The sequence below is a fragment of the Myxine glutinosa genome, chromosome 14 (assembly GCF_964187855.1).
Source record: "Myxine glutinosa chromosome 14, kmMyxGlut1.1, whole genome shotgun sequence".
NCBI lineage: Eukaryota > Metazoa > Chordata > Myxini > Myxiniformes > Myxinidae > Myxine > Myxine glutinosa.
In genome coordinates, this window is record NC_136274.1 from 25,377,102 (window position 1) to 25,404,299 (window position 27,198).

At 46.1% G+C, this 27,198-nt stretch overlaps 1 protein-coding gene across 1 annotated transcript; it reads right to left on the reverse strand.

Annotated features, from left to right (window-relative positions):
* Positions 1–3,639: 3,639 nt before the first annotated feature.
* On the reverse strand, positions 3,640–26,231 carry LOC137439511 (mitochondrial ubiquitin ligase activator of NFKB 1). Its single transcript, XM_068135330.2, has 5 exons — positions 26,057–26,231; positions 20,725–20,852; positions 18,589–18,676; positions 7,080–7,200; positions 3,640–6,740 (listed from the first exon to the last, which is right to left on the reverse strand). The coding sequence occupies exons 2-5, from the start codon at positions 20,839–20,841 to the stop codon at positions 6,050–6,052; spliced, it is 1,017 nt and encodes a 338-aa protein (XP_067991431.1). The 5' UTR covers positions 20,842–20,852; positions 26,057–26,231; the 3' UTR covers positions 3,640–6,049.
* Positions 26,232–27,198: the final 967 nt, after the last annotated feature.

The following is a 27,198-nucleotide window of genomic DNA, read 5'->3' on the forward strand; positions in this document are numbered from 1 at the left end:
TCGTTCCGATGGTCTGGCACCCGACGGATGTCGTGAAATCGCATCTGGTACGCAGTGTCGTTTTCCCGGGATGTGGATAATTCGGAAACGATATGCTAGGGTCCTTTCTTTCAAGTTGGCAAGCCGCGTGTTATGGATGTCCTCTAATCGTCTGTCACCAAGAAGCTTGATTAAGGGCTTGTGATCGACGGCAATAATCAGGTTCTTGCATCCCAACACAAAATACTTTACTTTTTCCAGGCTGTCCGCCACTGCTAGAGCTTCACCCTCTATCGGAGCATAGCGCGACTCCGCTGCATGGGTGAAGCGGCCTCCAGCAAGGGTGATTTTCCAGCCATCGGGGCAGCACTGTGGGGTTTCACCAGGGCATCTGCAGTGTTTTTGGAGGAGCCAGAAGCCAATCCCATCCTTCGACCAGTCAGTTGCGAGACATGTTGTCCGTTCCTTGTCAAAGATCCGGACCCCATTTGCGACTTCAGATATGATGAGTCGTTTTGATTCTTCGAATAGGGATTGTAGTGTTGCATCCCAGTAGAAGGGGGTGCATGGTTTTAGGAGGTCCCGAAAAGGTCGCATCCTCTCGGTCATGCTGAAGCAGTATGTTACCTGATTGACTAGCCCAAACCAGGAGCGAATGTCAGTAATTGTTTTTGGTGTGGGGAAGTCCTGTATCGCTTGGAGATACCTTTGGCATGGTCGTACACTGTCCATGGTGATCTCGAATCCAGCGAATTCGACCGTGTCCTGACCAAAATGGAATTTCGTCGGATTTTGCGTAATCCCATTACGGCCGCACAGGTCGAGCCAGTTGCATGTCTGAAAAAAGCTCTCTTCCAATGTGTCGCTCCACATGATGGTATCATCAATACATTTGGACTTGTTTTTGAAGTCCGATACGATTTCGTCAAATCGTCTGGAGTATCCATCACCTGAAGCGATGTAACCTTGGGGAGTGGTGCAGTAACGGTATCGGCCCCATGGTGTGATGAACGTTGTCAGATGGCGGTCACATTCTCTGATTGGAACGCTGTGATAGCCATTCCAGGCGTCTGTTACCGTCTTTTTGGTGTTATGTGGCACCGCCATTGCTTGATGGAAGGGTGACTGGGTGTGGTGGGTCTCACGTGTGCAGTGCGCATTCAGTGGTTGCAGATCAACTGTCCTCCGTGGGGTCCCATCCTTCTTTGGACAGACGACCATTCTGCTGCACCATGTCACTGGTTCACCAATTGGCACCGGTTCCAGAACCCCTAACCTGATGTCGCGATCGATACCAGCCTTGACTTCTGCCTGCCAGTGTAAGGGGACAGGCACTGGGGTGTGCACCGCTTTTGGTGTTGCCTCGGGGTCAACCATCAGTGTGAGAGGCGGACCTTCCATGTGGGGTAGTGGCTGGTGTTCGCAGACATTGAATGTGCTGCTTTTGTAGTACTCCAGTAGCCATTTCTCCAGCCTCTCTCGGTTCTCGTCAGTGGCCGGAAATGGGATAGATGTAGGCAGTGTAGGGGGAAGCGATCTTACCGGGCAGTTACAATTTGCATCGATAACTGCTGCCACTGCAGCACCAACTGTGTTGGATTCGCCAATGGTTGGGAAGCTACTAGACACGAGGCCTAGATCGACGCATGCTTCACGACTGAGATACATGTTCCGTGTGTCAGGTGAGATGTAGCAGATTTGTCGGGTTTCAATAATGTCGCCATTGGCTGTGCGACCAGACAGGTGTAGGAGCATGGCGCCGATAATCCGGACCCTTCCACTGTTAACAGCATTCATCTTCAGGTTGACAGGTAACAGGTCTTCATTACGCAGCCCGAGTTTGTGGAAAATATTAAGTCCTGTGAGGCAGCTTTGACAGCCAGTGTCGGCCATGGCCTGGAGCCTGGCCGATTTTGGTCGGGATGACAGTGGCTGGCCGAAATGGTCATAAGATTCCTTATCGATCCGTGCTATGAGTTTTATGTACGGCTGTGGTTGAGACTTCTTCTTGGTCCAGCCAGAGAGGTGGTCAAATATATGGTGGTCGAGGTGTAGTGGAGTTGACAAGGTGGCCATGGCCCTTTTAATTTGCGGCTTCCAAATGGCCGTTTCTCGTTCCGTGACAGAGCAGAGGAGATCGTGGACCTGGCTGCTTTCATCCACATCATGAGCATCCATTGATTTGTCCGTAGGTTTGTTGTCCGCCTTTTTCGTGCCTCCCCGGCAGACATGTGCAAAATGGCCGCGAGTGGCGCATTTACTGCATGTTTTCCCGTAGGCATTGCAGAATTGACGCCTTTGGTCGATGTTCGGCTGTTTGCCATGACCAGTTTTGCCGCAATAACTACAAATGGCCGCCTGCTTGTCGGTAGTGATCAGGGCTCTTTTGTTCTTCCAGTTTTTGTATTGGCTTGCGCCATGAGCGCCTTCACTATCGAGCAAGGCATTCTGGGAACGTTTCCCTGCTTCCTTGGCCTCGACGAAAATGAGAACTTCCTCCAAGCTCATGTTCTGATTTTGATCGCCGAGAATGTCCTGTTGTATATCTTGATCGGCGAGTCCCCGACATAGGACATCGCGAACCATGTCCTTGGTGTAGTTGACATCAGTAGGGGGATTGCATGAGCATACAACAGAAAACTTGCAGATCTCGGCTTGACCAGCCAGACGGGCTGCGTAGGTACGAATTGGTTCTTCTCGGTCCTGTCGCATGTTGTGGAGGTTTACGCGGGACACCATGGTATTCTCCTCTCGGACAGCAAGGGACCGAATGGCTTGTAGTATAGCTGCCTCGTCCTTGATTTCAATGCGTGGGTTGCTGCGGTGGAGGTCACGTCGTAGGTTATCATCACAACATTCAAGGAGTTGAACGCGAACATCATTGCCGATTATCTGGGTCGCTGCCTTGTAACCATCCCATCTTCTGGTGAAATATTGCCAATCTTCGCTGGTACCGCCGGTTTGGATACGAGGACGGCTGACTTTGTCCGGTTTGGGTGGTGCAATGGACGTGTGGGTCATGGCGTGGATGGAGAGCTGGATAGCAGCAACGGCATTGTCAGTGCTGTCAGTAACGTAGACACAGCTCGGGAAGGGGCAGACTGCAGCAGGCATCTTCAGATGAGTTGATTGTTCATAAACAAGAATGTATCAATTGAATGCAGGTTTATTAGCAACAACGATGAACAATCAATCTGCAAGACAAAGAAAGCGATGGTAGATATTAGAATAAGATAATAGATACAGAATATGCAAATAACAATGTGCAGTATTACACAAGATGAGAACGCAATAGAGAACAGCACCATACAAGAGTTGTCTACTTTAGGCGTGACAATATGGTGCCAAACGATAATAAATAAATAAAATTCGGCCATTTCTTTTCAAAGGTACTCGGTAGCTGAGCACGTACCTCCGGCAGGCTGAACAGGTTACGTATAACCAATATACCAGAGCCAGAGCAACCAATATACCTGCGAATCTTCAACTTCACAAGTAGCAATGAATGCATTCAAGGTGAGCCCTTGCAATGTTATGTCTGTGTCTGCATGACCTTTCCGTTGTCGTCTTTGAATTCTTCTTCTCTTCAATGAACTTCCAGAAATGAATCCAAAATATAGAAACACAGTATTAAAAAAATAAAAGGAAGCAAGCACCACAGCCGGTTCCACAGTTTATGAAACAAAACAAAATTGGTTAAGCCGGTGCATACAAGCCTATACGGGAGATGACATATCAATCCAGGATTTTTGATCAAAAGCCAAAAAAGTAGACGAACAAACATCCTTTATAGCAACCACGAAGCGGCCTTCATCAGGGACGAAGCATCGTGTTTTAAATGACCTTTACAAGGTGTGCTGCGACAAACACCATTTATTGGTGTTTTTATTGGTGCGACAAACACCAAACACCATCTAAAAGTAGATGCAAAACGGGAGGATCATGCAGAAGAAGAAGCAGGATGTATGAATAACCTAAAATATCGGAAGCAAGATGAGAAAAGAATTTACGGACGAATAAGAATGGTAAAAGCAAACGAATAGGAACCAACAGGGTATAACACCTGTTATTCTGTTTGCAGAGAACAGGTGTCAATACACATATGATAAAATAGAGTGGTGGACACACATCAGCCAACATCACCGCTTTACACAAAAAATGTGCAAAAACAGATCCTTGCAACTACAGACCAATCAGCCTTCTCCCAATTATCAGCAAAGTCATGGAATCCATCATTGCTTCGGATATCAAATCTTTCCTCTTCTCCAATGCCTTGATCTCTGATCATCAATTTGGTTTCAGACCAGGTCACTCTACTCTGGACATGTTGCTTCTGCTGTCTCAACAATGGATGGAGGTCCTCAATGCCAAACAGGAAATCAGAGCTGTCTCCCTTGACATATCACGTGCCTTCGAAATGGTCTGGCACCCCGCTCTGCTCACCAAACTCTCCTCCTTTGGTATCCATGGAAATCTCCACGCGTGGCTTGCGGACTTCCTCTCTAGTCGTAGTCAACGTGTGGTCCTGAATGGGTTTCTCTCATCTCCTCTTCCTGTTCAGGCTGGAGTTCCCCAAGGCAGTGTTCTGGGCCCTGTGCTTTTTCTGGCCTTCATCAATGATCTCTCTGACTCTCTTGAAAATCCTCTCTATCTCTTTGCTGATGACTCCACTCTCTGCTGCTCCATTCCTCATCCTTCAGATCAGCAGTCTGCAGCCTCCTCACTCTCTGCAGACCTGGAAAAAAATCACAGACTGGTCAAACAAGTGGAACATGTCTTTCAATCCTGACATATCTCACACTCTTACTATGTCTCTCCGAAAAGACTGACTGGACAACCCTCCCATCCTCTTTCTGAACAATCCTCTCCAAGAAGTTCTGTCACTCAAACTTTTGGGTCTCACTATCTGCCATGATCTTTCCTGGGAAAACCACATTTCAAATCTGGCCTCCAAAGCCAGTCGCCGACTGGGCAGCCTCCATCGTGCAAAGTCCTTCCTTGGCACACCTGAGCTCCTCACCACATACAAGGCTTTCATCCGCAGCTCAATGGAATACTGCTCTCCCCTCTGGGCTGGTGCTCCTGCCTCACACCTAGCTCGGCTTCACGCTGTTGAAACCAAAGCTTTCAGAATCATTGGAATCACCCACGATTAAGCTAACTCCGAGGGCCTCTCACTTACTCACCGGTCAGGTTGGTGGTCTTTCTGTCTTCTACCGACTCCTCTTCAGCCTTGCTCCCCCAGCTCTCTCTGGGCTCTGTCCCCCAAATATTCCTACAGGTCGCACAAGATCCGCCTGCAACCCTCTTATGGTTAAACTGCCAAAATCTAGGCTCTCTGCTCACCTTCACTCCTTCATTCGTCTTTTCTCCCATCTCTGGAACAAACTCCCTCACTCTCTTCAATCCCACTCCTCCCTCCAGGTCTTTAAAACAGGTGTTCACCACCATCTCTTATCTTCCCCCATCCAAAACCTTGATCTTTTCTACCCCCGCTAATTTCACCCCAGATCCACTTTTTTTAAATACCAACTTTTTTCCTGGAAGTCCTTGTAGTATCCTTGTGTTTTATACTTCTCACACCCCTCACCCCCTTCCCATGCATCCTCCCCCCAAGTCCTCTCCCTCCCACAGATCTCCCGATGTCCCTGCTCTCAAATGTTGTGTTTGTGTGCTTCCCCTTCTTTCCCCATCTTGTCTACCGCTCACTCCCCTTATTATATACTTTGTGTGTCTGTTTTAATTTTTTTGTGTGATAAATGTTAGCTCTTTCATGAGCCTTGATACTGAATACAAAAAAAACAAACAAACATGGTGTGGGAGAAGTTTGGAAATGAAAAGTGCAAACGAGAAAGGGATAGGCAGATAAAGTGCCAACGAAGAGGAGTTGAGTTTTTTTTTTTTTCGTCTTTTCTCGAGATGACCGATTTTTGACTGATTCTCGATTTTTTTCGAGATGACCTCGTCGTATGTAAAAATAATGCAGGTAATAATAAAAGCAGGTGTGAGAGATGAGGTATGATCCACAAAGTCAGAGAGGGTCGAGTACGACTGAGATAGAGAAGCACCACTATGGTTGAAAGAGCTGAATTGTGCGGGAGATTGCGGCACGGCAAATGGGGCAGTGCCTGCTAGGCAAGGCGTCGGCACAGGAAACGCAGCAGCAGATGTGACCACAGTCCAGGAAAATACAAGAACGTCGGCTCGAGATGCAAACTACACACGGCGATTCTATCGACTCTTCCGAAATGAAGACTTTCCCCATGGCTCGTTTTGCCCGCCATCTCCGCAAGCCTCGCCATCCGATCCAGCCTAAGAGCAAGCCCAAAGCGAGGCCTGCAAAGGCACGCAACATATTCCAGTACCGTACCTTCTGCTCCCATTCCTCAATGACTGTCTCATAGTCAAAAAAACGGAGTATGTAGGGCAACGGCGAACTTGGTGGACCAAGACGCAACGGACCCGACAGGCCATTCTCCCGTGATAACTCTCCGATTGCCGTAAGATGTGCACCAGGTCTGAGAATACGCTCTATCTCGAGTATGCCTTTGCGTCGTACGCCACTCAGGAGTTGTCCCACAAAGGAGATGAAGGTCGGTTTGTCCGCCGGGTGGAAACACTGATATGACGTTTCCAGGTCGAGTTCAGAAGCTTTGAAGGGGTGACAAATTTGGACTGGCAGTGGCAGCTTGTCATCATGTGGAACAAGGACAAAGGGAATGGAGTCCTTGCGCTCATGCATGATCTGTTGACTGTCATCCCTAAAGAAAGAGGAGCAAAGGGTGAATTTTTTTTTAAACATGCATCTAAACAAAGCAAAATAGAACACATTAGAGAAAAAAAGAAAAAAAAGGAATAAAAGCAGAAAAGCTGAAGGGGTTATATATGAGTGCAGAAGCGATTGGAGGGGGTGGGGGTTAATTTAATTGGTGGGAGAAGAGGTATGGTGATGAGGAAGAATGCAATTTTATTTAAATGACAAAATAATTAAGCAATGAAAGTTTAATAAGGCCATACAATGACAGAGAAGAGGAGAAGGTTCAAAGAGGTGGGGAGAGGGGGGCGGAGGATTTGTAAGTGTTGGAGAAGAAGATAAACACCAGTGGTGCGTGAAGCGGTTCCATATCGACGAGTGCTCCTTCACAACCACATGCTTCAGGACGCAGGAAGTTTCGGGCACAAAATGGCTCCTCAGAGGCTCTTTCGCTGCGACAACGATTCCTTCACACATGGGGCAAACAGAAGCAGTCCCATCAGGAACACAATAGTTTATATCGTTAGGGGTTCGGAGGTCACGAGGTGAGTAGCGCAGACCCACTTCCCAGCCGGTGACCGTGAAGCCGACAGCCGCAGATAACTCCGTGGCACGATGGGTCGCCCTGGCAACCACGGACACAGTCGTTTAATTTAATTCAGGACGTTTAATTCAGGCAGGGTCTAACTCCACTTTACATTTCACACACTTCACACCTTCAACGCCCCACCACTATCAAACAAAATGGCAGGAGCAGAACGGCGTGGCAGAACTCCCTGTCACTAGTACACACTATCATCTACCTAACTAATGGAGAACAGATGATGGGGCAGTTTTGAAAAAGTTTATAAAGGTCAAAAGGACACATATTTACAGGCAAACAGTTCACAAGAGAAAAATCTTGCCCATTAAAAACATCAGCCCACCTAGTCAGTCATCTTAGCACGTTTCTCCACCTCATATACCCCGGGAAACAAGATAAGTAAGGGTGAAAGACAGAAAGAGAAGAAGAGGGCAGGGCTTATTGGCGACCCCTTACTCACCCGACACAAGCCTGTGGGCTTACATAGGTCCCATTGTGTAAAAGTGGAGGGGAGATAAAGACGAGGGGGTAAATTAATGATGTGGTGCACCGTGTGGGTGAACATTTGTAGTGCGACAGAGGAAATCATGTAGGCGAGTCAGTAACCCAGCCTGAACGTTGGGAGAGAGATAGAGATGGGGAGAGGGATAAGAAGAGAGACAAGTAGAGAGGGGATTTAGAAAGAGAAGAATTACAAAGGGGTTTTGAGTCCGCTCACACAAACACAACACATTTCCCTTTTCACTGATATGAAGGTCGAGGTAATTTAGCGAAACAAAATTGTAATATATACAACTAAACTAGGGAACCCTTTTGTGTTGGATGTGTCTCTTTGGGGTATCCGGAAACCATAACACAACAGCAAACAACAAAAGGCATTTTAAGGCCATTGTCCCTGCTAGAGGCGGGGTTAGCCTTGCGGGCCGAATGACAATCTTCTCCATTTTGCCCTATTTTCTGCATCTCTCCTTGTTAACCCCCTTGCCCGCATTTCTTCTTCTACCACCTTTAGCCAAGTCTTTCTCGGTCTTCCCCGTCCTCTACTTCCTTCTACATTCATTTCCATCACTCTTCTCAACCAGTCCCTTTCATCCTTCCTCAACACATGACCAAACCATCTCAACCTGCATCAACCCTCTCACCCCTCTTCCTCAAAGCATCCTCCCTGCTTCTTCCTCTTTCCAACTTTCACCTTCATCTCCCCAAACCTTCTGCCTTGCTCTTCCCCCTCCTCAAATAACACCTCACTGTGCCTCACCCAATCTCCATCAAACCTTTTGTCCGCCCCATTCTTCCCTTTCTCCAAGCTATTCTGAAATCTCTGACACACCTTCAACAGCTCCCCCTTCCTCTTCCTCCTCTTCCACATCTTACCCTACCCCTCCCCCCCCCTGTTCTGGACCCGATGCTCCCCCTTCCTCTTCATTAACGGTATGGACCTCAAACATCCGGGGCCTTCGCTCAAACTTGACTGACCTCTCCATACAGGTTGCTTCTGACAAACCAGATGTGATCTGCTTAACAGAAACTTTCCTCCTTCATGATGTCTCTGATGCCTTGGTATCTCTCCCAGGTTACTCCCTCCTCCGGTATGATAGACCTGAGCCTCGTCCTGGAGGTGGGGTTGCTATCTTTATAAAAAACTCTCTTCCTCACTCGCCCTCCACTGCCCTCTCTCCACCTCACCCCCAGGAATACCTTTGGCTACGGCTTCCCCTTCGCTCCCACCTTTTGTTCATATGTGTGTTGTACCGTCCACCAATCAGCGATGACTCCATCTACATCTCACTGTCTGATAATATGGACCAACTTCTATCTACCCATCCCAACTCTCTCTTCCTCATATGTGGTGATTTCAATTGTCACCATGCCAGTTGGCTGGGTGTGGGTACCTCTCTCACCAGCCATGGCTCTTCAGCAAAGGACTTCTGCGACTCACTGGGACTGACACAATCTGTCAATTTCCCGACCCGGATCTCAGTCAACGGAGCATCTTCTCTTCTGGATTTGGTTATGACAAACTTCCCTGAAAATGTCTGCTGCTCTTCTTCTGCTCCAATCGGCTCATCTGATCATGTGCTTGTCAAAGTGGACATCTCTCTGACCATTCTCAGAGAGCCTCCTCAGCGTCGACGAGTCTGGCATTTCACTCAGGCCAACTGGCACGGTCTTCAAGCAGCCATCAATCATCTGGACTGGTCTCCCATCTCTACCGCCTCTGACATCAACTCATCCTGGGAATTCTTTCAAAGTAAATTGCTCTCTCTCATGCACAGATTTATACCATCTCGTCTTCAGTTGTCATACCCTTCCTCCCGTCCATGGTACACGGAATCTTGTGGTGAGGCTGTTGCCCTGAAACAACTTGCTTTCGTCTCCTGGAAAGCAAATCCAACGGAAGGAAATCTCATTTCCTTTCACAAAGCCCGAAACAAGTGTGTGTCCACCCTCAGGAGAGCCAGGAAACAATATCTCACCATTCTCAAGACCGAACTCTCTTATCTGTCTCCCTCTTCCAAATCCTGGTGGCGTCTGGTCAAATCTGTTTCTGGTGTTTGTTCCCCCTCCATCCCCTCCCTCACCTCAAACGGCTTAACGGCTGACTCCGCACGTGAAAAAGCTGAATGCCTCAACTCTGTGTTTGCCTCTAAATCTTGTGTCCCAAACCCATCCCTCTCTGTACCCACCGTACCCAGTCGTACCCAGCTGCTCCTGGACTCTGTGTCCTTTCCTGCTGACAAGGTGGAAAAGTTTCTGTCAACCCTCGACTCTGATTCTGCAACTGGTCCTGACAGCATCAGCCCACGGGTCCTAAAATCATGTTCTTCTGCTCTTTCACTCCCTCTTTCTGTTCTCTTCACCCTCTCTTTTGCTCAAGGTCATCTGCCATCTGCTTGGAAATCAGCCAACATCACCGCTTTGCACAAAAAAGGTGCAAAAACAGATCCCAGCAACTACAGACCAATCAGCCTTTTCCCAATTATCAGCAAAGTCATGGAATCCATCATTGCTTCAGATATGAAATCTTTCCTCTTCTCCAATGGCTTGATCTCTGATCATCAATTTGGTTTCAGACCTGGTCACTCTACTCTGGACATGCTGCTTCTGCTTTCTCAACAATGGATGGAGGTCCTCAACGCCAAACAGGAAATTAGAGCTGTCTCCCTTGACATTTCACGTGCCTTCGATACGGTCTGGCACCCTGCTCTGCTCTCCAAACTCTCCTCCTTTGGTATCCATGGAAATCTCCATGCATGGCTGGCGGACTTCCTCTCTGGTCGTAGTCAACGTGTGGCCCTGAATGGGTTTCTCTCATCTCCTCTTCCTGTTCAGGCTGGAGTTCCCCAAGGTAGTGTTCTGGGCCCTGTGCTTTTTCTGGTCTTCATCAATGATCTCTCTGACTCTCTTGAAAATCCTCTCTATCTCTTTGCTGACGACTCTACTCTCTGTCGCTCCATTCCTCATCCCTCAGATCGGCAGTCTGCAGCCTCCTCACTCTCTGCAGACCTGGACAAAATCACAGACTGGTCAAACAAGTGGAACATGTCTTTCAATCCTGACAAATCTCACACTCTTACAATGTCTCTCCGAAAGGACCGACTGGACAACCCTCCGATCTACTTTCTCAACAATCCTCTCCAAGAAGTTCTGTCGCTCAAGCTTTTGGGTCTCACTATCTGCCATGATCTTTCTTGGGAAAACCACATTTCCAAGCTGGCCTCCAAAGCCAGTCGCCGACTGGGCATCCTCCGTCGTGCGAAGTCCTTCCTTGGCACACCTCAGCTCCTCACCACATACAAGGCTTTCATCCGCAGCTCAATGGAATACTGTTCCCCCCTCTGGGCTGGTGCTCCTGCCTCACACCTTGCTCGGCTTCACGCTGTTGAGGCCAAAGCTTTCAGAATCATTGGAATCTCCTGCGATGTAGTCAACGCCGAGGGCCTTTCACTCACTCACCGCAGGCAGGTTGGTGGTCTTTCTGTCTTCTACCGACTCCTCTCCGGCCTTGCTCCCCCAGCTCTCTCTGTGCTCTGTCCCCCCAATATTCCTTCAGGTCGCACAAGATCTGCCTGCAACCCTCTTATGGTTAAACTGCCAAAGTCTAGGCTCTCTGCTCACCTTCACTCTTTCATTCCCCTTTTCTCCCGCCTCTGGAACAAACTCCCCCACTCCCTTCAATCCCACTCCTCCCTCCAGGTCTTTAAAACAGCTGTTCACCACCATCTCTTATCTTCCCCCATCGAAAACCTTGATCTTTTCTACCCCCGGTAATTCACCCCAGAGTCCTTGCAGTGTTCATATGCTTTAATCCTCTCCCACCTCCCCCCAAGTCCTCCCGATGTCCCTGCTCTCAAATGTTGTGTTTGTGTCCTTCCCCCTCTTCCCCCTCTCTTTTGTGTCCTTCCCCCTCTCTCCCCATCTTGTCTGCCGCTCCCCTTGTTTTTTGTGTTTTGTGTGTCGGTTTGTCTTTTTGTGTGATTAATGTTAGCTCTTTCACGAGCCTCGATCTTGTATACAAAAAAAAAAAAAAAAAACCAAAAAAAAAAACCTGTTCCTCTCTCTTCACAACATCCATCACAGGCTCTATTCCCATCATCTTTCGCAATTCATCATTTGTCTTCCTCTCTCTCAACGATACTCCGAACATCCACCGAACCATTTGCATTCCCACCCTTTCCAGTCTTCATTGTTGCTCTACGTTCATGACCCATGTCTCGCTCCCATAAATCATAACACTTCTCACACATGCAGCATACACCTTTCCCTTCAGCTTAAACGACACTCCCCTCCTCGTCAGCACGCTACTCAGTTCCCGAAACTTCTTCCATGCACATCTCACAGTGGCAAATGTTGCCGAGTCTGATCCACCTTCTGCATTCAGCATGTCTCATCAGTAGCAAAATGTTTTCACACCTTCCAGCTTCACACCACCCCCAAGATCCAACTCAACATTTCCTCCATCTGCAGCTCCCTCTGTGCACACCTTACACTTGAATGTAGCTGCCATACTGGTTAAGGACCCTCTCAGACCACTACATTTTTGATGAACCCACTCAGTATACATTGTACATTGAATGGAGTTCACTCCGACACCCTTCCTGCACACAGCACACGGCCACTTCCCAGTTCTTTCCACCTCACCACATGCTTTACCACTTGCCATCACCTTCGTTTTTCCGATATTCACCTTCAGACCTTTTGTCTCCATACATTCCTTCCACTTGTTCATCTTCTCCTTCAGTCCATCCATACTTTCCGCAATCAACACCCGATCATCTGCATACAACAACTCCCATGGTAAACCCTCCTTTACATTCCGAGCCAGCACCTCCAGCACAGCTACAAATAGTAGTGGGTTTCGTACAGACCCCTGATGCACTCCCACCTTCACCTCAAACTCACCACTGTTCCTGTCCTTCGTCCTTACAGCTGTGCGCGCTCTTTTGTACATTGCCATCACTACTCTGATCAACCATTCGTCCACTCCTAACTTCCTCAATGCCCATGTCACTACTTGACGTGGAACCCTATCGAATGCTTTCTCCAGATCAACAAACCCAAGAAACAACTTCTTCCTCTTCTCCCTGTACTTCTCCTGCAACTGCCTCACAATAAAAAGCGCGTCTGTCGTTCCTCTTCCTAGCATAAATCCAAACTGCATTTCGTCGATCTTCACTTTCTTCCTTATCCTCCTCTCCAACACCCTTTCCAATTCCTTCATTCCATGCTCCAATAACTTTATCGCTCGATATGAGCCACACTCCAGAGGGTCACCTTTCCCCTTGTGTAGAGGGACGATGGTACTCAGTCCCCAATCCACTGGAATGCGGCCTTCTTTCACCACCAGCTTACAGATCTCTGTCATTCACTTCACACCCCAACTTCCTGCTGCCTTCAGCATATCTCCCACAACTCCCGTCGGCCCTCCCGCTTTTCTACTCTTCATTGCTTTTAACGCTTCCTCAACTTCCTTCTCGGTTATCTTCTCTGCCGGTCCTAAAACTGGGTTACTCTCTATGTTGCCATCCCATTCATTCTCTGCATTCAACAGCATTTCCATATATCTCTTCCATCTTCCTTTAATTCCATCTGGGCCCACAATGATTTGTCCCACTTCATCCTTCAAGCAACTCACCCCTATCACATCACACCTCTCTTTCGCTATCTGCTTTGCAATCCTGAATACCGCTTTTTGACCCTCTTCCGAATCCAAGCGTTCTCCGAACATTTTCCTGCATGCCTCCTGCGCTCTTTCTTTGCAGCCTTCTTGGCTGCCTTATAACTTTAAATTAGCCATATAGAAAACCGGAAACCATAACACAACAACAACACAACATGCATTTTAAGGCCATGTTCCCTGCTAGAGCGGGGGTTAGCCTTGCGGTCCCCATGACAATCTTCTCCATTTTGCCCTATTTTCTGCATCTCTCCTTGTTAACCCCCTTGCCCGCATTTCTTCTTCCACCATCTTTAGCCAAGTCTTTCTCGGTCTTCCCCGTCCTCTACTTCCTTCTACATTAACTTCCATCACTCTTCTCAACCAGTCACTTTCATCCTTCCTCAATACATGACCAAACCATCTCAACCTGTTCCTCTTCACAGCATCAATCACAGGCAATATTCCCATCATCTTTCGCAATTCATCATTTGTCTTCCTCTCTCTCAACGATACTCCGCACATCCATCGAACCATTCGCATTTCCACCCTTTCCAGCCTTCGTTGCTGCTCTACGTTCATTACCCATGTCTCGCTCCCATAAATCATAACACTTCTCACACATGCAGCATACACCTTTCCCTTCAGCTTCAGCGACACTCTCCTCCTCATCAGCACGCCACTCAGTTCCCGAAACTTCTTCCATGCACATCTCACTCGAGCAACCGTTGCCGAGTCTGATCCACCTTCTCCATTCAGCATGTCTCCGAGGTAGCAAAATGTTTTCACACCTTCCAGCTTCACGCCGTCTCCAAGATCCAACTCAACATTTCCTCCATCTGCAGCTCCCTCTGTGCACACCTTACATTTGAATGTAGCTGCCACACTGGTTAATGACCCTCTCAGACCACTACATTTTTGATGAACCCACTCAGCACACATTGTACATTGAATGGAGTTCACTCCGACACCCTTCCTGCACACAGCACACGGCCACTTCCCAGTTCTTTCCACCTCACCACATGCTTTACCACTTGCCATCACCTTTGTCTTTCCGATATTCACCTTCAGACCTTTTGTCTCCATACATTCCTTCCACTTGTTCATCTTTTCCTTCAGTCCATCCATACTTTCTGCAATCAACACCAGATCATCTGCATACAACAACTCCCAAGGTAAACCCTCCTTTACGGTCTGAGCCAGCACCTCCATCACAGCTACAAATAGTAGTGGACTTAGTACCGACCCCTGATGCACTCCCACCTTCACCTCAAACTCACCACTGTTCCCGTCCTTCGTCCTTACAGCTGTGCGTGCTCTTTTGTACATTGCCATCACTACTCTGATCAACCATTCCTCCACTCCTAACTTCCTCAATGCCCATGTCAATACTTTGCGTGGAACCCTATCGAATGCTTTCTCCAGATCAACAAACCCAAAAAACAACTTCTTCCTCTTATCCATGTACTTCTCCTGCAACTGCCTCACAATGAAAAGCGCATCTGTCGTTCCTCTTCCTGGCATAAATCCAAACTGCATTTCGTCGATCTTCACTTTCTTCCTTATCCTCCTCTCCAACACCCTTTCCAATACCTTCATTCCATGCTCCAATAACTTTATCGCTCGGTACGAGCCACACTCCAGAGGGTCACCTTTCCCCTTGTATAGAGGGACGAGGGTACTCAGTTCCCAATCCACTGGAATGCGGCCTTCTTTCACCACCAGATTACAGATCTCTGTCATTCTCTTCACACCCCAACTTCCTGCTGCCTTCAACATATCTCCCACAACTCCCGTCGGCCCTCCCGCTTTTCCACTCTTCATTGCTTTTATCGCTTCCTCAACTTCCTTCTCAGTTATCTTCTCTGCCGGTCCTAAAACTGGGTTACTCTCTATGTTGCCATCCCATTCATTCTCGGTATTCAACAGCATTTCCATATATCTTTTCCATCTTCCTTTAATTCCATCTGGGTCGACAACGATTTGTCCCACTTCATCCTTCAAGCAACTCACCCCCATCACATCACACCTCTCTTTCGCTATCTGCTTTGCAATCCTGAATACTGCTTTCTGACCCTCTTCCGAATCCAAGCGTTCTCCGAACATTTTCCTCCATGCCTCCTGCGCCTTTGCTACCTCTTTCTTTGCAGCCTTCCTGGCTGCCTTATAACTTTCATGCTCTGCTGTTTCTGCTCCCGTACCCTTCGCCTTCTGCCACTCTTTGAACTTCTTCCTCTTCTCGTCAATCCTCTTTCCAACCTCAACATCCCACCACCATGTTTCCGAGTGCCTCGGTGGTCCTTTTGTCCATCCACATCCCTCACCAACGGCTCCCAACAGACTAGCTTTCATTGACATCCAACCACTTTCAAGCTCAACCACATCATCCTCTACCCTACTCAGCCTCTCTTTTAATGCCTCCCTTACTGTCACCTCTTTCAACCTCCACACCTTCATTCTCGGTTGGTACTTCACCCGCCGAGCTCTCCTCGCACCTTTCACCCTTATGTCGCAGACAACCAAGTGGTGCTGTGAAACAACCTCCTCCCCCGGGATCACCTTTGTGTCCCGGAGGTGCCCCCTATCTCGCCGACGCACCATCAGGTAGTCAACGGTTGTCGTCGACCCACCTGACGTGTATGTAACAAGCTTATTGTCCTCTTTCTGGAACTGAGTATTACAAATCAACAAATCAGCTCCATCAGCAAACTCCAAAATCCTTTCACCTTCTCCATTTCTCACACCATATCCGTAACCCCCATGAACTCCCTCAAAACCATCCATACTCCTTCCCACATGTCCATTCAGGTCTCCTCCCACCACAACAACTTCCTCATCTTTCACGTTTTCCATCAGCTTCTCTATCGCACACCAGAACTTGTCCTTCTCTTCATCGCTTCGACCAACCTGCGGAGCATATCCCGAGATGACGTTCACCAAGAGCTTTCCAATCATCATTTTCACCATCATCAACCTATCACTCACTCTAGTCACACTCACCACACTGTCTACAAACTCCTCAGAAAACAGGACACCAACACCATTCACGCCCTCCGGGCACCCTTGCCACACAAACTTGTATTTCTGTCCCTGCCTACCCTTCACCATTCTCACACCACTTCCCTTCCATCTCGTCTCTTGCACACAACATATGTCCACCCTTCTTCTGACCAATACTTCCACCACTTCTCCTGATCTCCCTGTCATTGTCCCTACATTCCATGTCCCAAACCTCAGAAACCGATCTCCACTTCGGGCTGCACCCTGCCCATATGTACTTGTGATTGTCATGGTTCTCTTTTTGAGGCAATGTTTTTATTCAATTAATTATTTATTCAATTTATTATTTTTTTTTATTCAATTATTCAATTTTATTCAATTTATTCAAGGCAATGTTGAGGCAATATATATTTGAGGCAATGAGGCAATGTTTATTTGAGGCAATGTTAATGAGGCAATATCGGAAACCATAACACGATGATCTTAAATCAACAATGGTTGAGTCTTAGCCATATAGCTGTCTGATTTTGACTTGGGCCTGTGAGCCACTATTTGCCTTACGCAAGAAGAAGATGAAGAAGAAAATGTTAAACATAACACTGAAATGTAGCTACCGCCATTGAACGAAACACAAACTCTCGACTTGCCCTGGCGATAACCAGCCAGTCACTTCACACATTATATAAAACGTTTACCGGTACTCGATATAAAAATTTTTTTACGCAAAGTTAATGAGATTTCTTCTCCACCCGGTTACATTTAATGCTCGTTGTTTCAAACATAAATTATTTGATTAACGAACCGAACACCCCCATATTAATTCAGGGTCTCAATGACGTGATCAGGTCTAAATCACAGAAGAAAACTAGAACGGCACTCAGCAGAGCGCAAACCTCTGCTAGGCTCAACAGTTTACATTTTGTATCCCACTGATAGGCCGGATCTGGATCCGGACCTCTAAAATCGAATCGGCCTGTTCTTGTCACAGAGCCAACTCATCCACGTAGTTTTGTCATAACTCATCACAACCATTTGAAAAATCATGCTATATCTTGCTTTTGGCCCCATCTCTCAATATCAAGACTAAAATTGGTCCATGCTGCTTCCTTGTTTGACGCTCAGCTTTAAAAAGGATAGATCACGGACTAACAACCATAAGTTGGCAACCATTGCACTGCCTTGATGGGCCTAATTACCTTCTCCTGCATTGACGTTCCTTTGAAGGAAATTTATATTATATTGCATTATAAAACACTCAGGAGAGAGCATACCTCTGCCAGGCTGAACAGTTTATGTATCCCACTGATAGGCCAGATCTGGATTCGGACCTGAACCAAAATCTAATTGGCTTGTTCTTGTCGCCTAACCAACTCGTCCACCAAGTTTAGACATAACCCGTCCATACCTTTTTTAAATATCATGTTATTTATCGCTTTTCACCCTAACTCTCAATGGTGAAAAATCACTTAAAAACTAAATAATTGTCATATCCGAATCCACATTCAGATCTTCACCAAAATCGAATCGATTAGTCCTTGTCACACACAACCTGTCCACCAAGTTTCGTCCAGATCCATCCATAACTTTTTGAGATATCGTGCTATATGTCGATTTTAGCGCAAAACCTAATGGTAAAGAATCACTTTAAAAATTTTACTAGCCAGATCCGGATCTGGATCTTCACCAAAATTTAACCAATTCTTCCTTGTCACACACTCAACCTTTCCACTAAGTTTCGTCCAAATGCGTCCACAACTTTTTGAGATAATTTATCCTGCTATATATCATTTTGGCCCTATCTCCCAATGGTGAAGAATCACTTCACAAATTCTACGAGCCGGATCCGAATCCCGATCTTCACCTTAATCTAATCATTTTGTCCTTGTCGCATACACTACCTCTCTGCTAAATTTCGTCTACATACGCAATGCATATCTATTCACACAGAAAACAATACACTGAACTAAACAAATACGAAATAAGTGCCATTACACTAGAGTTCATTTAACCCCTAAAGCTCATTTCCGTAACACTTACGCAAATTTACAAACGTTTACTCCATGCCTCGCTGGGATGGGTACTCAAGAAAATTTATCAAATGCTCTTACAAATCACCTTCAATAATGACGTATGGCAAGCATTTCCCGGGTGCTTCCTCTAACACCTTCACAAGACCCTTGTCTGGAGGGTACCTTGGGGCTTCCTGTAGTACAAGGCAATACATTAGAGTATAAACTAAACTTTGCAGATGTGAAATGCATGCAACAGTGGTGGAATGATGAAAGATTGCAGGAAACTGTAAATACGAGCATTAATAAAGCCTGGTGTTGGCTTAGCGGTTAGGGTGCTGGGCTGGGATCCTAGGATACTGGCTGGGTTTGAATCCCGGTCAATCGCTGAATTAACACCAGGGGGGTTGACAGCCTGTCATCCTTCCGAGGTCGGCAAATTGAGTACCAGTTCACTGGTAATTCCCTGTGTCGCAAGAGGCGACTAACAGGGTTGGCGGCAGGAAGGGCATCCGGGCATAAAACATTGCTTCAAACAGGGGACCACGGTGCCCGAAAAAGGCCAACCCCTGCTCTGCGGGGGAAAATGGCCTCTAAAGGCGGTTCAATAAAGCGAATAAGAGGAGATTTACTCTAGCAGTGTTACCAAAAGATGGGGGGTGGGACGGGAGCTAAAATAATATAGGGTCGATAAAACCATTATGAAGCTTTTCTATGCTTCACTAATCAAGAGTGTTATCTTGTACAGTTGCTGTGTTGTTGTTACCTCTGCCACCAAAGGTGGATGGAGGTTGTGTTTTCACCCGTGTCTGTCCGTTTGTGAACAAATTTTCTCAAAACGTTGTGGATGGATTCGGACGAAATTTGGCAGAGATGTAGCGTATGTGACAAGGACGAAATGATTAGATTTTGATGAAGATCCGGATCCGGCTACTATAATTTTAAAGTGATTCTTCACCATTGGGAAATAGGGCCAAAAACGATACATAGCAGGATATCTCAAAAAGTTATGGACGGATTTGGACGAAACTTGGTGGACAGGTTGGGTGTGTGACAAGGACGATTCGATTCGATTTTGGTGAAGATCCGGATCCGGATCCAGCTAGTAGAATTTATAAAGTGATTCTTCACCATTGAGTGATATGGCCAACCAGGCGGAGGTTTGCTCTTTACTGAGTGCCGCTCTAGTTCTTGTTGTATAGCCCCGGACAGTTCTCTTCAACAAGCCCGCGGCACGGAGACAGCCGATTGATCGAGGATGGTGTACCCCCGCATTCATGATGTTGGGGATGCAACAGAGTTAAAGAGAGAGAGGGAAAGAGAGAGATGATAGGGAAAGAACTGGTCCATGGGGACCGATCGGCACTCTGACCATGACTGTGCTGCCTTGACGAATCCGGGCAGCAGGGAAGAATAGGGAAGATTTGCCCCCCGATTTGCGGTGAGGGGTACAACAACCACGAAGAGGCGTCCCCGATAGTTGTCGGTTGCTGTGTTTGGTTTAGTGGTGTTTAAAAAGGTGATTTGGTGAAACTGCAGAGAGCATCAAAACAGGCTGGAAAGATCCTTGTAGAAAAGACAGGCCAGGCCTTTTCATGATGGTTGTACCACCCAACGCAAGTCACAAGCAAGCGTCATCTCTGATGAACAAGTTTTAATGAAAGATAAATCCATCATGTAAAATTCGATTCATCCACTACATACGTTTTCTGAACAGGTGAGGTCTGGTAGGGGGTTAAGAGGTTTGACGTGCACAGCCAAGAGATTTCTGAAATCATTTGCACCGTTTTCTGTTCGAGTTTTTTAATGGAAGTCGGTGATATTAAAGGGGTTAGTGGGCAGTGATGGGGACACTGTAGTTGGCTGCTGAATTGTTATCTTTCGGGGACAAATCCATGTCCACTATTACAAACACCACTGGGGGCGAAGAAACAATTTAATAAATGATATTTTTAAAAATGATAAATAAATGATTATGTCAATTAAATAGTTATAATCTTGTTCATTTATTTAATTTTTCATTCTTCATCCACCAACCATATTAATCCCTAAAATAAAAAATAGAACTAGCCTGATGATCGTCCCACTGTTCTCCTCCCCACTTTCTATAGTGTAAACTAGTTTCTCTTTATGGGGTATGACCTTAAGCACTTCAACACAGTCATACCAGCCAATACACGCAACTTAACTTCAGAGCCAATAAATATGGTCAGGTCAAACCGAGAGTCAGGATCAAACTTACCCGAAGAGCTTTCACCGTGGCAAAATGCCACTTGTGGATCCCATAACAAAACCCAGTGATTATGGAAGCTGCCCCAAGAGCCAGGAACTCCTGAGGGGTTATCTGCAGATCCATCATTCGCACACAACCTGCGAGATAATGAATGTGCACGGATTACACACATGCAACACACACAACCAAGTGCAGCACACACACACAAACACACACGCAATTTTATTATTAAAGGCAAAAACCCAGCAGGGAAGTTCCCCAAAACAAAACAGAAATCTTAAAGTTTCACCCTGTAACATTTTGTAGACAAAAAAAACTGGTTGAACAAATTCAATTTGAGTCATTTAATGAAATTAAAAACAATTTAACTCTCAGCATGACTCAGGCCATTGCAATCTACAAACAACAATAAATAAACAAGTAGACGTGCGCTTTATAACTGCGAGCAGTCATGCAGTGGCAAAGCCGCCCAGTTTTGCTTGACACATGACCAATGACGTCATTGGTATCAAACTTGTTTTTTCCATGGGTAGTCGATCACTTATTTAAAGTTTCTAATTGATCCGCTAACATTAATTTTTCTATCTAATATGGCTGCCAGAAAACGTGACATATGAAGTTTTAATTTTCAAACTATATTCCCCATGGAAAGTCCATCATACATGTGAAGTTTTGTATTCATTGGTTGAGCGGTTTGAGAGAAGGGTTTTTAAAAAAGGTTTTACCTTCAATCCAACATGGCTGTCAGACCACATGACCTATGACGGTCAAATTTTCAACCTGTATTCCCTACAGCGAGTCAATTTTATATACGATGTGTGTGTGTGTGCATATATATATATATATATATATATGTTGCACTCCTCAGGTGAAATTCGCAAAAAGTAAATAAGAGAAAAAAAGAAGAGCCGCCACCTACCAACAAGACCAATTTAAATTGGATGCTTTGCTGACATCATCGCCTCCCGATGCTCTAGGTTGGAGGAGCCTGTTCAGTGTTCAGCGCTGCGGGGCCACTCCTTGGATTTTTCCTTGGTTTTTGGATTGGATCATGGGACGTTGGAGATTTTATTAAAATTTCAGCGAATCTTGGGCTTTTCCCTTGATTATTGGATTGGATCATGGGACGTTGGAGATTTTATTAAAATTTCAGCGAATCTTGGGCTTTTTCCTTGATTTTTGGATTGGATCATGGGACGTTGGAGATTTTATTAAAATTTCAGCGAATCTTGTACTTTTTCCTTGGTTTTTGGATTGGATCATGGGACGTTGGAGATTTTATTAAAATTTCAGCGAATCTTGTACTTTTTCCTTGGTTTTTGGATGGGATCATGGGACGTTGGAGATTTTATTAAAATTTCAGCGAATCTGGGCTTTTTCCTTGGTTTTTGGATTGGATCATGGGACGTTGGAAATGTTATTAAAATTTCAGCGATATCTTGGTATTTTTTTTGAAATTTGACAAATTGCAAATGTTTTTTTTCATTCTTTCATGGCCCGACAACAAGAGGCAATCCAGCTTGGTTAGGTAGGGTGGTGGGAACAACAACAGCTTTCTCAGCCCCACCAGATGCACAAGTATTCCGCCTGACACACAGTCCTGAGGTATACTATACTGAAAAAACTCCGACACCCAACGTGACTTGAAGCTGTAGTATGGTATTCTCACTTTGCAAAACCGCTTGCTTCCTTTTCCCTCTCCCTTCCGGGCTTTTTATCCAATCAGCACCCAGCGAGCACTGCAGAGTGGAACTCTCTCGACCGCTGTGGTCTTGACATCTCGCGAACATTAGTCAACATCCCGCGTTTTCTTTTCTTTGGAAGAAATGGAACATCATGGTTCAAGAAGTATCGTGAGTGCGCAATTAGAAAAATCGACGGTTGCCAATCGTATTTTGGGTCGACAGTCAATCCCGTGCCATGGACACCAATGCTGCACCTGTAAACCGTCATACTAGCTAGTGCAGGACGATCATGTCGGCACATACCACCACAGTCAGTATCAGGAGAACCTCAACAAGGAGGGACAGGGAGTCTCCACCTTTGACGCCGTGGATGATGACTAGTACATCATGTAGATCACGTGACATTGTTAGATTTTCATTGTGTTCCTTTTTGCGCAACCATTAGAATTATTACCTTCGCAAAAGCGGAAGGTTATGTTTTGATCGCTGTGTATTTATTTGTATGTCTGTGTGTGTGTGTGTGTGTATGTTATTCGCATAACTCAAAAAGTATTCAACCGAATTGCATGAAATTTGGTGGGATGATTCGTTATTATACGGGACACATTTGATTAGATTTTGGGAGCAATCGGGTCAAAGGTCAAGGTCAAGGTCACGAAAAGGTCAAAATCGTATTTTTACCATAGCGCGCTCAATTTTTATCCAATTGGCATGCAACTAATGCCAAAATGTTCAGAATTCAATGCCCGATCTTGTGATATACGACATGACCCAGTGAAGACATTACCCTTGTTAGCGGTTGGGGGTCAAAGGTCAGGGGGGTCACGACCTTGCAAAATGTGCGTTTTTTGTCATAACTCGGTCAATTCTTATCCGATTTGCATGAAATCAGCACCAAACTGTTCACTGTTCTGTTCCCTACACTCCCATGCCAAGTACAGAACAGTAGCTGCGGCGAAGGTATGCGCTCTACCGAGTGCCCGTTCTAGTTTGCTTTGTGCTAATAAATGTGCTTTCGTCTCCTGGAAAGCAAATCCAACGGAAGGAAATCTCATTTCCTTTCACAAAGCCCGAAACAAGTGTGTGTCCACCCTCAGGAGAGCCAGGAAACAATATCTCTCCGTTCTCAGGACCGAACTCTCTTATCTGCCTCCCTCTTCCAAATCCTGGTGGCGTCTGGTCAAATCTGTTTCTGGTGTTTGTTCCCCCTCCATCCCCTCCCTCACCTCAAATGGCCACACGGCTGACTCCGCACGTGAAAAAGCTGAATGCCTCAACTCTGTGTTTGCCTCTAAATCTTGTGTCCCAAACCCATCCCTCTCTGTACCCACCGTACCCAGTCGTACCCAGCTGCTCCTGTACTCTGTGTCCTTTCCTCCTGACAAGGTGGAAAAGTTTCTGTCAACCCTCGACTCGGATTCTGCAATTGGACCTGACGGCATCAGCCCACGGGTCCTAAAATCCTGTTCTTCCGCTCTTTCACTCCCTCTCTCTGTTCTCTTCACCCTCTCTTTTGCTCAAGGTGATCTTCCATCTGCTTGGAAATCTGCCAACATCACCGCTTTGCACAAAAAAGGTGCAAAAACAGATCCCAGCAACTACAGACCAATCAGCCTTCTCCCAATTATCAGCAAAGTCATGGAATCCATCATTGCTTCAGATATGAAATCTTTCCTCTTCTCCAATGGCTTGATCTCTGATCATCAATTTGGTTTCAGACCTGGACACTCTACTCTGGACATGCTACTTCTGCTTTCTCAACAATGGATGGAGGTCCTCAATGCCAAACAGGAAATTAGAGCAGTCTCCCTTGACATATCACGTGCCTTCGATACGGTCTGGCACCCCGCTCTGCTCACCAAACTCTCCTCTTTTGGTATCCATGGAAATCTCCACGCATGGCTGGCGGACCTCCTCTCTCGTCGTAGTCAACGTGTGGCCCTAAATGGGTTTCTCTCATCTCCTCTTCCTGTTCAGGCTGGAGTTCCACAAGGCAGTGTTCTGGGCCCTGTGCTTTTTCTGGTCTTCATCAATGATCTCTCTGACTCTCTTGAAAATCCTCTGTATCTCTTTGCTGATGACTCTACTCTCTGTCGCTCCATTCCTCATCCCTCAGATCGGCAGTCTGCAGCCTCCTCACTCTCTGCAGACCTGGACAAAATCACAGACTGGGCAAACAAGTGGAACATGTCTTTCAATCCTGACAAATCGCACACTCTTACGATGTCTCTCCGAAAAGACCGACTGGACAACCCTCCCATCCACTTTCTGAATAATCCTCTCCAAGAAGTTCTGTCACTCAAGCTTTTGGGTCTCACTATCTGCCATGATCTTTCCTGGGAAAACCACATTTCAAATCTGGCCTCCAAAGCCAGTCACCGACTGGGCATCCTCCGTCGTGCGAAGTCCTTCCTTGGCACACCTGAGCTCCTCACCACATACAAGGCTTTCATCCGCAGCTCAATGGAATACTGCTCTCCCCTCTGGGCTGGTGCTCCTGCCTCACACCTAGCTCGTCTTCACGCTGTTGAAACCAAAGCATTGAGAATCATTGGAATCTCCCGCGATGAAGCTAACTCCAAGGGCCTCTCACTCACTCACCGCAGGCAGGTTGGTGGTCTTTCCGTCTTCTACCGACTCCTCTCTGGCCTTGCCCCCCCCAGCTCTCTCTGGGCTCTGTCCCGCAAATATTCCTACAGGTCGCACAAGATCTGCCTGCAACCCTCTTATGGTCAAACTGCCAAAATCAAGACTCTCTGCTCACCTTCACTCCTTCATTCCTCTTTTCTCCCACCTCTGGAACAAACTCCCTCACTCTCTTCAATCCAACTCCACCCTCCAGGTCTTTAAAACAGCTGTTCACCACCATCTCTTATCTTCCCCCATCCAAAACCTTGATCTTTTCTACACCCGCTAATTTCACCCCAATTCCACTTTTTTGAAATACCAACTTCTGTCCTGGAAGTCCTTGGTGTCCTTGTGTTTTATACTTCTCCCTCCCTCCCCCCCCCCTTCCCACGCCTCCTCCCCCCAAGCCCTCTCCCTTCCACACATCTCCCTGCTCTCAAATGTTGCGTTTGTGTGCTTCCCTTTCTCTCCCCATCTTGTCTTCCGCTCCCTCTTTTTATATATTTTGTTTGTCTGGTTGATTTGTTTGTGAAGTAAATGTTAGCTCTTTCACGAGCCTCGATTCAGTATACAAAAAAATAAATAAATAAATAGCTATGGGACCGACTGAACTTCAGACTTTTTGCACGTGTTGTACTTGGGTTGGTACGAGATTAGTCTTGTTGGCAATTCTTGGCATTCCTACACTAGGAATCTAGAGATTTCAGCAATTAAGTGGCCATATCACTTCATCGCTTCAATTGGAGGCTCTCTCATCCTTCCTTCCAGCACCACAGGTAACCCTTAGATGGGCTGTGAGAATTGATTTTACTCCTGTCCCCCTTACCTGATTAAACAGAATCATATGTATGACGTATCAACGGTACGTATTTTTTTATAGAGGCACCTATTACGATTAGTATTATTAGTATTAATTGTTTTTCATGTCACAAAATAACAAAGTAACCTTGACTCGCGCTGGCTGTCCTCTCACACAGCTGTTTATTGGGGTTTCTTAAACCGGCGACATCAGGAGTTTAAAGACTTACGTGCAGCATCGTTAAGTTTAAGTTATCACTCAAAGCGAGATGGGTCTGGTAAGCGACGCTGAAAGAAGCCGGATGTAAGATGACCCCGTTCACCAAATACAGGTGAACGAGCCGCGAACTCGCGAAGACGTCAACCGGCTCCGGCTTCTTCTTGTTTCATTTAATTTTTTCACATGATGCCAACGGCAATGATATTCTATTATGGCTTTATAACTGAATTTTACTCTTTTCTCTCTATTTCTTTCTTTTTAGCAAAATAACAGTAATAAACCGAATATTAAAATAGTGCGTAAGGTAGAGCGGGACCAGTCGAGCTACATGTTTCCTTTCAGTACACCTTTAATGACATGGATGGACTTCTTCAGTGCGTTTAACAATTGAATCATTTCAATGTTTAGAATGAAGAAAGAAAACAAAACAGCTTCAAAATCCCGAAAGAAAATCACATAAAAGTAAAAAACGCATTTCCTCAAGAAAAGCAAAAAATTGGTACGAATCAACTCGACATGCATTTATAACTGAGAATTATTCGACTTTATTAAAAGATAATGTTATATATATATATATATATATATATATATATATATATATATATATATATATATATATATATATATATATATATATATATATTGTTGCGGATATGAGGACTGTATTTTTTTTTGATTGTGTGCCTTATTATTATTCTTATTGTTATTCTGCGCCCCCTGCCTCCGGAGCTGTGTAAAGGTAAAAGGGCATCCCATAATTAGTCCATAAAGCATCCACACCACAGCCAATCATAGAATACCCCTGTTCAATAGTTATATCTTATTCTGTGTTTTAGGGTAAGGCTGTGTCTCCCATTAATTGAAGTACTCCATTGCACCAAGTGAAAGAGATAGATTCCCTTCATTCCCATTCCCAAAACCTCCATTCCCCCTTTTTGTCGATTGGCAATTACCTCCCCTCCAATAACCACCATTGACCACGAGGCAGGGTCGGAGAAGAAAGGCGTGTCTCCACCTCGTCATAGAGGGGAGGAGTGAGCCAGCCCCACTCGACCAACCATGAGCCAGGGGTTTGGCTAGAGAGGGCGGAGGAAGAGCGATCGGGGAGGTTCAAAAAGGTTGAGGGGCGGGGCCTATATAACCCACAGCGCG